Source organism: Myotis yumanensis, unplaced genomic scaffold (assembly GCF_028538775.1).
Source record: "Myotis yumanensis isolate MYYU_CA2020_CCGP unplaced genomic scaffold, mMyoYum1.0.hap1 SCAF_9, whole genome shotgun sequence".
In the NCBI taxonomy this organism is placed as follows: domain Eukaryota; kingdom Metazoa; phylum Chordata; class Mammalia; order Chiroptera; family Vespertilionidae; genus Myotis; species Myotis yumanensis.
In genome coordinates, this window is record NW_027223760.1 from 16,593,671 (window position 1) to 16,607,075 (window position 13,405).

Genomic DNA, 13,405 nt, shown 5'->3' on the forward strand with positions numbered 1-13,405 from the left:
CTGAATTGTGTTCCCGCTCAACCAAATTCATACGTTGAAGTCCTAACTCCTAGTGCCTCTGAAGGTGACTGTATCTGGAGAGAGGGCCTTTATAAAGATAATTAGGGTAAAGTAAGGTCATATGAGTTAGCTGTCATCCGATATGACTGGTGTTCTTATAAAAAAAAAAAAAGATTAGGTCATAGACACACACAGAAGAAAGACCATGTGAAGACCCAGGAAGAAGGTGACCATCTATCTACCAAGAAGAGGGGCCCTCAGAAGCACCCAACCACACAAATACCTTGATCTTGGGTTTCTAGCCTCCAGAATCATGAAAAAAAATTTCTATGTAAGTCACCCAATCTGTGGTACATTGTTATTGTAGCCCAGCAGTCTAATACAAATGGAATTGTGTAATTACTAATGTCTAAAATTAAGAGCTTTCCTGATTATTCAAAGTTCTCTTGTAAAAATCAGAAATCTTGGCCAGTAAGAAGGATTTCGATAATTCTTTTTTATGCTGGAATTTTATTGCCCCAAATAGAACTCGACTGAGAGGATCAGTGATTGAGGCCTTGGCACCTTATGTTATTCAGCTTAGCTTGATGATGCTTATAGTAACCGTGTTTGATCCGAAGGCAAATTGCAGGTGCTCCCTGGATTTCTTCATACGGATTTCTTCAGCTGGATTTCTTCATACAGCTACAGAAATACTTACCATGGAAAGAACATACCTTTGCAGAGTCTCACTAAGTTTCCTGTGGACGGGCAAGTGCAGTGGTGCCTGGAAATTATGGCAATGACTTCTATTAAAATCAGAAGTAGGTGCATAGCTCATGGAAATAGAAATCCCAACAAAGAGAGGAAAAAACTAAAGAACAAAATAAGCCTATCCAAAAGCATTAAGACAAAAATCCCTTTGACTTTCGGTTCAAGAAATATTTTCTTTTCAAACCAGTTAATAAGTCAAATATGTATCATAACAAAGTCGTTAAATTTATTTGTATTTTTTATTTACAAATTTATTTGTATTTGTATTTAAAGAGGAAGGGAGAGAGTTAGAGACAGAAACATCAATGGGAAAGAAACATCAATAGGTTGACTTCTGCATGCCCCCTACTGGGGAATCAAGCCTGCAACCCAGGAATCAAACCAGTGACTCCTTGGTTCCTGGGTCGGCGCTCAACCACTGAGCCACACCGACTGGACTCAATAAGTGCTTTTAAAGTTCACGCATTGAACTGTTGGGGAAAATAGAATTTAGGTAACAAATACTTCATGATATGATGTGAGAAAAAATAGAGACAAAAAAGCCATAATTTCACGTAGTCTTCGGTAAAATCTGCAATGGAAATAAAAACTGTAATGAAATCAGAGGACCCCAAAGGTCATTCTGGCTGGGACATTTGTGTCGGGTCCGGAGGTGTGTAGCATGTACTCAGCTGGGGATGCAGAGAGAGCGAAGCTTTCTAGGCAGGTGGATTAGCACGAGGAAAAACAGATGCTGTTGAGTACAAATCGTGCTCAGTGAAAAAGTAGAAATCTGAGAGGGAGCCTTGAGAGGATGGGGCCATTGACCCTGCACTTGGAGGTAAGGGACCTGGGTTTGAGTCTTGTGTTCCCCATTTACTAGATTTATGACTTCAATCTCCCTGAGCCTCAACTTGCTCATCTGCAAAACAGAACTAATAGTTCAGTCCTCACAATTATGATGATTAAAAGTGAGTACCGTGTGAAATCTCCACCTAGCAAAGCCTGATATGCAGTAACAATTCAGCAAATGTTAGCTGATCCTAAGAGGTTAGACTTGATTCTATAGGAAATAGGAACCAATAGGGTTTTGAGCATGAAAGTAAGATGACCAGAGCGAGGCATTTGGAAATGTATCCCAGTAACACGGTGTGCAGAATGAATTAGAAAGGGCAGCCATTGTGCAAGAAGGAAGGCCCGCCCACTAGGAAAACATTAGCAACAATAGCCCAGCTTTGAAGTGATGGGGGCCTGAAGCAGGGCTGTGCTGGGGGAATGGGCAGGCGAGTATGGGTGGAAGAGATTCCATGTAAATCGCACTAGGATCTGCACCCTGGGATATAAATAGCTGTTCAGAAAAGCAGATCCTAGTCCTGTGGCTTTTTCTCAAGTAGTGGCATGACCTCCTCTGAGCTATGTAACCTCCGTGGATTCCAAATTTGCTCATGTATGCAATAAAAAGAGATTAGAAAATCTCTAAGTATTCTTATGGCACTAAACTCCTTTGTGCCTATTTGAATCAATAAAACTTGTTAAGTTAATTAGATGAGAAAGTAAAGATAGGGGAAACAGAGAATTTGAACTTGAAGCAAGAAGCTTTAAAGATATTAGTGTGTCAGTAGATTGTCATTTCTAGGAATATGGAAAAGAAAAATAAACAGGTTGGGAGAAAATACACTGAGTGGCCAGATTATTATGACCACCTGACGTTTGTAGGCAAATTAGCTATAATTTCGCGCTGAAGTTGCTCGAGGGCCAGACCATTATAAATAGGGAAGCAGGTTGTTTACCAAGACAGTAGAAGTGATTTTTTTCTGAAGATATGGGTAAACAACGAGCTTTAACAGCCTTTGAACATGGGATATAGATATCCCATGCAGAAAATAAACCTGAACTCCTCGTCATATGCTTGCATGGCTTTTCAGGACTGGGCCTCTGCTTTCCTCTGTAGACTTATCCCTTGGTCTCCCTATGATATGCACACATGTCTGTACACACAGACACACTCACAACATCACCGAACTCGGTCATGCTGAGCATGTTTTAGCTTCTCAAGCATGTCATGCTCTCAGTCACCTTCAGGTCTGGAATTTGCTTAATTCCAATCATCTGCAAATGATATATATATATGTCATTTCTGACAATTTGAAGGGCTGTCCTTCAAACACATAGACATATGGGTTTATGAATATTCAACAAAGTATTTTATATTATATGCTACACCATGTAAACATCATATTTGAAAGCAAATTTTTTTTTAATTTATAGATTCTATTCATTGGCGATTCAACCAACAGAGGGATGATGTACTATCTGATTGAAAGACTGAACGAAACCTTGCAGGAATGGCAGAAGGTGCATGGCACTAAGTTCTACCACAATGTCAATGGTGGGAAGACTTTGATCAGTTATTCCTACTATCCTCAGTTCTGGATAAGCCCTTCATTGAGACCAACGTTTGAAAAGGCCCTTGAGCATCTCTTGCAAAGGTACAATGGAACCACTGAGAAGAGCACAGTGCCACAATGCACTTGTTTCTCACTAGTGGTCATAATTGCTCACCCTCCATCAGTGGTTCTCAACCTTCCTAATGCCGCGACCCTTTAATACAGTTCCTCATGTTGTGGTGACCCCCAACCATAAAATTATTTTCTTTGCTACTGTTATGAATCATAATGTAAATATCTGATACGCAGGATGTATTTTCATTGTTACAAATTGAACATAATTAAAGCATAGTGATTAATCACAAAAACAGTATGTAATTATATATGTGTTTTCCGATGGTCTTAGGCGACCCCTGTGCAAGGGTCATTCGACCCCTAAAGGGGTCGCGACCCACAGGTTGAGAACCGCTGCCCTACATCAAAGGTGCTGAAAAGCGTAAAGCAAGTAATATGGCTGAAAACGAGTTGGAAATGACAAAGAGGTCCTGTGATCAGGATGTCAGATATGGTTCAATGAAATGTGAGGCAATGCTGTTAAAATATTTACCATCTGTTTCAAGGCAACATGTGTTGTTTTTCTTTCTGGATTTCAGATCACGTCCCCTGGAGAATTCGGGCCAGACTGTATTGGTCGTTGGTGGTGTTCAGTGGCTTAATTCCAATCATCTGCAAATTATTCACAAGGTTCTAAAGAGGTACATTTCTGTAACAGTAATTGTCTTTAGGATTCTAAGTAAAAAAATATTACTCTTGATGGAATTTTATCAAGATTTTATTTAAAGACCAACTTGTTTAGAATTAAGTATTTAAAGTCTTGTTTAAAATATTTCAAAATACCTTTGTATCCAATCACAAGATGGCTCTTCAGTATCCAAATTTAAATTTACATTTACTACAGATCAAAACATGCCCACTGACATGTAAAACTCTATCCACACAAAAAAAATGAGCATACATCAAATCTATAAAATAAGAAATTAGTCCTGTCTGCCAGTTGCCACATTCTAAAGAACTTTCATGTATTTGTTTATGTAAACATGATCATCTAGAAATATAATTGATGCTCTTGACTTTAGAATTCTAATTATTTCACAGGGAAAATTTACTCAATATCCTTGTGATCATCAAAACTTTGGGAATCGGATTTCATCTGCCAGTGGATGGAGTGCATTTCTTAACGCAGGTAAGGCCATTTCGTCCAGGCTGTGTGAACTTCATGCTTCTTGTCTTTGTTGATGTCTGAAAGGCACCACATAATATTTAGCAACTTTTATAAAAAATCAAGGGAGATAATACACTTGTGGATTATGATTTTAAATCAGTTAGAATTATTCCTGGAAATAAGGAGCCCATAATCCATGTGTGTTGTACATACTTTGATTTCATAAAAGAAGAAAGGGGGTGCCAAGCTATGAAAAAGTAAGAACTGAGGGTAGATGAGAGAGATTGTGCTTTAGGTATCTCCTTACCCTACTAATGTTTCAGACACCTTTGGAGGATCATGCTGAAACCACGAATGAAATTGTCAGTATCAATGAGTACTTTGGGAAAGAGTGGGTTTTTTTGAAGATGATGCCTGTCTGATTGCTTTAAAAATCATCTTTGAAGTAGTATCATTAGTAGTATAACTCTGGCTAGAGAGTCATAAATGAAAGGAATTAGAGGCTCTGACCAGCTCTTATAGAATTTAGTAAATTAGTCACAACACTGAATTGAAGTCTCAGAAAAGAACAGAAAGACATCTGTAGGTAAAGGAACCAGCTGGGATTGTTCAAGGCAGGAAAATTCTTGGCAGTGGGGTTTGTGTGTGATTGCTCCGGGGAGGCCAGGAGCACTGGGAATTGGGGAGACAGTAAGCTGTCCATTAAATACATAAGCCGAGTGAGATTTACTTTTGTGTCAATGTTGAGCGCGCCTAGCTTTCCCCAGCACATACTACACAACCCCCCGCCCCTTTCTTGAAACTACGCCTGCATAGATGCCGGTTCTATGATACAAGAGCAGGAGAACGGGTGGTAGAAAGTGGCCGAAGTAGAACCTCCAAATTCATCTCCTTGGAGTTAGGATGGGCTGAGGGGTTGAGGTATTTAGTATCTGGGGTAGCTGAAGAGTTTTAGACCGTTGGGGATTAGAAGAGGGATCCTTTGATAATTTTTGCGATAGGTTACGAGTAGAATCTCCTTTACTGTTATCTGAAGACTACAGGTCAATATTGCAACTCCTTATTGAGGACTCTGGTAGCTCTACTTTGCTTCTTTGACTGCAGCTCCTCACAGGAACTGGAGTTCTGTAGCTGCTGCTTATATTTCGTCTATTAAGTTTGAATCAGTTCATCTCGGCAGACAGCGAACATTTCTTCAGCACCTACTATGTACCAGATATCGTGTTAAACATTATGCCTCCCCCTGGGCTTTGATGGTGTTCATCAGTCCTTTAAAACTGAGTAAAGACAAAAGGATGGAACCAGAGGGTGTGGAAAACAATAGAATGAAAGAGACAATAGCAATGGAAGCAGAAAATAAAACTGAACTCCTCATCATATGCTTGCATGGCTTTTCAGGACTGGGCATCTGCTTTCCTCTGTAGACTTATCCCTTGGTCTCCCTATGTCTATACACACAGACACACTCACAACACCACCGAACTCAGTCATGCTGAGCATGTTCTAGCTTCTCAAGCATGTCATGCTCTCAGTCACCTTCAGGTCTCTGAAATCACTACTCCCTTTTCTTGGAGCCCACTCTCTCACTACCTCCTCCTGTGGGTAACCTCCAAGCACCCTTACAGTGTTAGTTTACATGCTATTTCCTCTGGGGAGACTTACTGGGCACATGGGACTCCATGGTCTGTTCCTGCTATGAGCCCCTATAATATCGTTTTGTGTCCTCATGCATGTCACTCATCTGATAATAGTCCTTGGTTGCCTGTCTCCCTGCTAGAATAATCTCTGTGATTGGAGAGACCGGGAAGGGAGGGCTGCATTGCTCATTCTGGTACCCCTAGCGCAAAACACCATTGTCAGCACGTAGTAGACTCTCAAAAAATACCTATTCCCCAGTGGGTGAGTGACACTTTGTATGATTTGGCTGCTCCCAGTTTGCCCCTTTAGGACTAGACATTCGTTCCCCGGGGCTCTGGTTATGTGGCCTAATAAAGACTTACACGTGAATCCTAGCAGGAATTGCCTTTTGCTGCAGAAACCAACTTGCCCGGGGCAAGGATACCAAGACTCCACCCCCTTTCCTTAATGTGGGCCATTATCTCAGAAGATCCTTCCCAGCTCTAGAACCCCTAGTGGGATCCACAAAGCCTGTTTCAACCACATCACTCTTCCGTAGGTGTTGATCCCTGTTAGTCTCCTGCAAGCAAATTTCTATCTAATTGTCTATTTCCCAGAGAACTGACCTTTCTCTAGACACTGCTTACTCTAAAGTTCCATGTATCCTTCATAATTAGACATATTAGAGTTGAGAAAATGCGTGTACTAGACAAGAACAAGCCTGAGGATCATTTTTCATGTGATAGCACAGACAAAATTCACATCTGTCTCCTTCCTCCGTATTTCTTCTTTATGGACCTTTGCTATTCACTATCTTTATTTGGGGGGAAACACTCTTCTTTGAATGTCACATAAAAACAGTTATGTGAGCACAGTGGAGATAGGAAATTAGACGTATTTGTACTGCTTTTACTTTGCGGTTGGATTAACAAATGCAAGTAATTTGCATTTTTACATGGAAAATGAAAATAGTTTTTGTTCTTTAGAAAAGACAGAGAGAGTGCAATTCCCTCTCTTTGTCAGAGTGGGTTTGCCAAGAAACAGACACTAAGATGGGATGAGCAGAAGAAGGGGGTTTAGAGGGAGAGCACCTGGGAAGACTAAAGGGAAGAGGAGTAGATAGGAAGACTTTCAGACAACAGCACCCAATGCAGAGCACTCAATCTTGCACCAAATGTTTTTTAGTCCACTATGTATTGGGACCTGTGTTTAGGTGTAATGAGTCTGACATGAAGGGTGTGGAAGAAGGATGAAGTACATAGGAAGAGACTCAGACAACAGGTCAGTCTGAGAAAGTGTTGGCCAAGCCAATGAGGAATCCTGAGCTAGGGTAGAGGAGGAGTTCCTCCTCTTGACAGTAGACCTCAACTAGAACTCCAACCTTGGACATGGGAGGGAAGGAGGGAGAGAGGTAGGAATATGACCCAGAAGCAGCAGCACTCAATTCTGCTGCTCCTAGAAGCACACTCCCTCCCCTCCCTCCCCACCCCCCACTGGCAGTCCTGTCTCTGCTCAGGAGTCACCTCTCCAAGTCTTTCTGTCCAGCTGTCCCCTTGCACCTGGCAGAGCTATTCCCTTTTCTCTACTAGCCAGAGCCTGGTAGGTTTGCCTGCAATGAAAGACTTAGTAAATGTATGCATATCTTTCTCCTATTAGAATGTAATGTCTTAAGATCAGGGCCCATGATTTATTTATTCTTATATTCCTGTCCCTCAACACAGAGCTAAACACGAAACATATATTAATTAATATTCAAATGAATAGAAATCCAAATAGATGGGGATAACATTTGTGATTTCAAATCTTGGCTTTTAAATTGAGAATTTTAGAGATTTCAAAGGATCTTTGTGGGGGGAAAAAATGACTTATGATGGTAGGGAAAGTTCTAAACTGTAAATCACTGTACATATTTATGTATTGCTGTTTTATACATACACAGGTGTTTACATTTATATTTTGAATAAAAATTAGGACACCTCTTTATTTAAGAAATATAGGTAAAATTAATTCTTTATCTCAAAATAAGACCAATCTGTAGAACAAGATGCCCTTCACACAATTTCTATCTGATTTAGTAAATCGTAAACAATGCTCTTAATAAAAATTCTCACTCTTCTGCTTTGCAATACAGAGGGAAGTCCAGAACTTATGGAAAGAAAATGTGATTATTCTGGACACTGCAAAGAAGTATGGCTACGAAGTGGTGGACACCTTCACTATAACCATGGGGCGCTACAAAGAGTTTTTCCAGGGAGCTTGTGGCTGCCATTTTCATGAGGTATTCATCTGGCTTTCTGACTCTTGTAGCTTTTGATTTTTAAAATGTTTCATTGTGTTTTTAATAGCATTGTCAGTCTTATATTGCATTAAAAAACTATGTCAGGAGATTAGATGATTTGTTCATCACTCGGCTGAAGCATGTGGTAATCATAACTCAAGGCTCTGCAAAATGAGGTGTTTTTTTAAAAAATAGTGTTTACATAGACACTTGGAAACTGGGATCTCAGGTCAGTACAAGAAGGAGATGGCCACCTGGAGAGCACCTGCCTGTCTAACAGACTCTGAGCCTTCCCTGAGGAATGGTGTCCCAGAACGTGCCAGATTCCTGTAGTGGAAGCAGCTTGAAGATCCAAAGCACTTAATATGATGACTAACGAATCATCTTCCTCCTCTGGTGTAGTCAATGCACAACAGGAGGGCCTGTCTTTTGACTGATTTTCCCCCCAGTGGTGAAAATGATGTTATTTGTAATAGTAATTAAACAGGCTTAGCTGATAAGGTGATGATAGAAAATAATTTTATCCTTTTTCCCTTGTCCTTTCAAATCCCTCTGTGGATATTTCCTCCCTATCACTTGAATAAAATCTTGGTAAATCCCATAACTTGAAAACCACTTTCAGATCATCAAAGGACCCCCATCATTTTCAGGCACAGAAGAATATCACTTCAATACTAAAATTGCCCGGGCCTGTTTTTATGCCAACGTAACATGATTTCCTTCCCCCAGCTTAGACCTGCCTCATCTTGAAAGCCTGACATAGGAGAGAGGGAGCCAGGGACTTCTTTTCTATTTCCCCACTTTTCTTCTCCCACCCCTCTTCATTGGGTCCGGTTAGGGAGGAGATATTAAGGGCAACATGTCTTACTTGACTAGCATAAGCGTAATCATCAGTGTGCTCTCTGGGGATAGAATGCTAATTCCTTCTTTTTTAGGGTGCTTTTGTGCACTTTCTTGAAGACAGATCCCACTGGGCCCCCCAGAGATAGCTTCCTGGGTAAAGATCAATCCCACTCACTGCTGCATTCCTTCCTTGGCCCTTTGACTTCCAATTGCTCATCCTTCTTTTGGGGGGGGGGGGGGGGGGAAGAGGGAGGTCACATTGCCCCTCTAGGCATCCTCTTGGAAAATATTCAAAATGGCACTGGGCTTGCTACATTCAGTTGCCCAGATTTGTTCTACAAGAAACACCCAGGCACCCTTGCTCAGCTGTTGCTGGAAATACAGTTAGCTCCAGGTCAGCCCTCTCTCTGTTTCTCGCTCTTTCTTGCTCTCGCTCTCACTTTCTCTCTTCCTCTCTCACTTTCTCTGCTACGGGGAAGCTGAACTTTAGCCAATGTCTTATCCCAGTCCTAATGCACCCCAATCCCCAACATGTCCATCTCTCCAGGTTAGTCTCTTAAAACCCCATCTCACTTAGCTTAGAGCAGTGGTTCTCAACCTGTGGGTCGCAACCCCTTTGGGGGTCGAACGACCCTTTCACAGGGGTCGCCTAAGAGAGAGGAAGCCAGGGACTTCTTTCCTATTACATACTGTTTCTGTGATTAATCACGATGCTTTAATTATGTTCAATTTGTAACAATGAAAATACATCCTGCATATCAGATATTTACATTACGATTCATAACAGTAGCAAAATTACAGTTATGAAGTAGCAACCAACGAAAATAATTTTATGGTTGGGGGTCACCACAACATGAGGAATTGTATTAAAGGGTCGCGGCATTAGGAAGGTTGAGAACCATTGGCTTAGAGCAAGGCTGGAGGAGCTCCCCAGAGGGAATAAGACCACAAAGTATTTGGAAAACTTCTCACATAGAATTTCTCGCTCTTCATCTTCATTTCCCAGTCCTTTTCATGAAACAAGGGTTTGTGAAGCGAGATGCTGTCCACACTTTTGCATGTTTTGCATATATTGTCCAGACATTGCTTCGGAATGTGAAGCTACTTGGCTACTGTTGTTTGCTCTAGGTCTCAGGAGCTTCAGCTGAAACTGTGACGGAGAGTTTCTCATTTGATCATCCTGTCAGATATTGATTCACTCGTGGGTTGTTGTTTTTTCTTGCATGGCCTCCTTTGTAAACCAGGATGCAGTCATTAGTGAGTTGACTAGTGAGATGACAACTAAAGGTTTCTTCTGATCCTATTTTTCAGCCATAAGATGACTTTCAGAATCTTTCCTATGAATACCCAAAAGTTATTGACACGGCATTGTATGCGCTACTAATGGATTCATGTTATATTTTCATATGACAAATGGAACTGCATCTCAGAGAAGTGAGCTCCTGCACCTGCAATAGAAATCATTTTGAGTTTTTATCTAGCAACATGGAGCTTGGCCATGTGGATGTGGATGCAGACCAGATTTTAAGCTGTAGGACACTGTGTGTCTACTTATTTCTTCCATAAGAAAATATAACACTCTTTGGGTGTCTATCCTGATTTGCAAAATTTCAAGACTTAGAAATACAAGAGCAGGCAGCCTGGAAGAAGAAGAAACAGTGGACTTGTACCTGAGACAACCTGGTATCAGAGTTGGTGACAAAAACAAGCCGAAAGTTGCCAAACTTGCAGAAAATGGGGACTTTGAAAGACAATATACAGAGAGTTGTTTGGGGTTTTTTTTTGTCTCTTTTAGGAGAGATTCGTTTATTTTTGCATAATATGCCTTCAATTAGTATTTGGGGTGAGGATATCTCTTTTTTCTTTTTTCAGCTTTAGTTCTTCTAAAAAGAAGTCCCCCCAATGATTTCCAGCATGGCTCCAATTAAAAACAGAAGATGCCCTTCCCACATGATTGCATTACATGTATCTCCTGCTACAGCAACAAGTAGCTGACACTAATAGTCATGGAATTAGAGAAGTACAAAAAAGACTCTCTGAACCGTCAGAGCTAGAAAATTGGCTTATAATCATTACTAAAACACCATTATTAGTTGCATAATAATGACTTAAGCATGCCAGGTAAAATTATTTCACTTATTTGATTTTATGATTTTTTTGTGTTCAGCTATCATGTACAAATTCTTTTTTCTTGAACCCTATTTTTCACGCATGCTGTCTTGGAGGCAGGCTATGTAGGTATGCCCCGAATTATCTCAGCTGATTCTGGAGCATGCTATCCATTCCGAAGTTTCCATGTTCGAGAAGAAATACTTCGAAGAGCATTTGCCTTTCTGGTTACCACACAGACCTGATACAGTCGTCTTTCTCAAATGACTCCCTTCGTCACAAAGTCTCAAAGCTCATTCATCACTTAGGCATACTTATTGCTTAACTTTTGAACAATTTGTACCACTTGTATTTCAGGAAGTTGCTAGTGCTGACACAGATGTTTTATAATCTTTCTAAACCATCGCCCAACATCTTAAATCACTGTTAGCTTATTATAAACAATCAAGAAAATTCTAAAGCTTCTTGCAAAGAATGGTGTGACGATAAATGCAGCAAGCCAGAAAACAGTAGGTTATTGGTCTCATGCAAAATGTATTAAAGGGTAGAAATTCATTAATAACAACCATTTTTTCCTCTGTGCTCATCTAATGAGCTGGCAAAGAAAGCTGTCATATAATAATCAAAAGAATTAAAATTAGCTGTAAGAAACCCCAAAGAATTTCAGTTTGAGAGCCTTGTAACTTCTGGTGTTTAATGAAACCATTCTCACAATCAATTCACAGACACCTGAGAAGGATAGGTATAACCTTCACAGCAAGATGTGAATGTGACCTCTTTGATTTGTGGTGAGAATTCAAGCATAGACATAACAAGCCTGCTCCAGTGGTCTCTTATTGCTATGGATGAGATTAAAGGGTTTGGGCATCTCTTTCATCTTCAAGGCTCCAAAAGAGAATACATTGCCACCACACATCTATAAACAATTTCCCAACTGGTGTGCATCAGTTTTGACTAACATCATCCCGCAAATGAGAAAAGCAGGTATATCTCTTCATGGGTAGAGATGGAATTTTGTTTTCTCAATGTTTACGCAGGACAACAAACAGGATCCAGGTATCTCTTGCCTAAGAGTGGTTTTGGATGGTGCCTTTAGTTATGTGGCAAATATCTACTGTCAACAAGCCAAAACCTGGACAGGATACAAAACTATTATCAGCCCAAACTTAGCTGCAGAAGGGGAAAATCCACAACTAATTATTATGTGACTAGAGACCCAGTGCATGAATTTGTGCACCGGTGGGGGGTGGGGTTCCTCAGCCTGGCCTGCAGGATCGGGCCATAACTCGCTCTCCAACATCCCCTGAGGGGTCCTGGATTGTGAGAGGGTGCAGGCCAGGCTGAGGGACCCCATTGGTTCACAATCAGGGCTGGAGAGGGACATAGGAGGTTGGCCAGCTGGAGAGGGATTGTGGGAGGGCTCCAGGGCATGTCTGGCCCGTCTTGCTCAGTCCCAATCGGCTGGACCAAAGCAGCAAGCTAACCTACTGGTCGGAGTGTCTGCCCCCTGGTGGTTAGTGTATGTCATAGCAAGTGGTTGAGCAGCCTTAGCATATCATTAGCATATTATGCTTTGATTGGTTGAACGGCTGACCAGTCAACCAGACATTTAGCATATTAGGCTCTTATTATATAGGATTATTAATTAGTCTAATCCAGCAATTTTCCCAAACTTCTTCATCTCGTGGCACACATAAATTAATTACTGAAATTCTGTGGCACACCAAAAATACATTTTTTGCTGATCTGACAAAATAATATGTATAATTTTGATTCATTGTGCTGGCTATTGTTATTTTTCAATTTGACAATCTAAGAGAAAAGAGGTCAGTGCCCCTGACTAAATAATAAGGTATTTCATGTTTTGAAATATCTTATGGCACACTGGTTGAAAATCGCTGGTCATATTTCAGTTGTATACAGTTTATATGATATCTCTGCTTTCTGGCAGATCATAGCCACAGCTTTTGACTCAGCAAAAATCAAATCAAAACAAAAAAAAACCAACCCTGGCATCACTCCCAGCTCTCACACCTGCAGATTGCCTTTGATTCTGGCACCATGGAAAGAGATTTTCAGTTCTTTTTCAGAGATGATTTTCCATCATTATTTAATCTTTATTTTATATTCATTTAATATTTTATATATATATATATATATATATATATATATATATATATATCTTTATTGATTTCAGGGAAGAAGGAAGAGGGAGAG

At 40.6% G+C, this 13,405-nt stretch overlaps 1 protein-coding gene across 4 annotated transcripts in view; it reads left to right on the plus strand.

Moving 5' to 3' along the window:
* The window catches only part of CPED1 (cadherin like and PC-esterase domain containing 1), a 280,292-nt gene that overhangs the window by 248,191 nt on the left and 18,696 nt on the right, over nt 1-13,405 (plus strand). For all 4 annotated transcript variants that reach the window (XM_070423793.1, XM_070423794.1, XM_070423792.1 and 1 more), the window contains 4 exons: nt 3,001-3,221; nt 3,773-3,874; nt 4,275-4,362; nt 8,090-8,236. In XM_070423793.1, the coding sequence (XP_070279894.1) occupies nt 3,001-3,221; nt 3,773-3,874; nt 4,275-4,362; nt 8,090-8,236 (558 nt within the window). The remainder of the gene's footprint in view (nt 1-3,000; nt 3,222-3,772; nt 3,875-4,274; nt 4,363-8,089; nt 8,237-13,405) is intronic.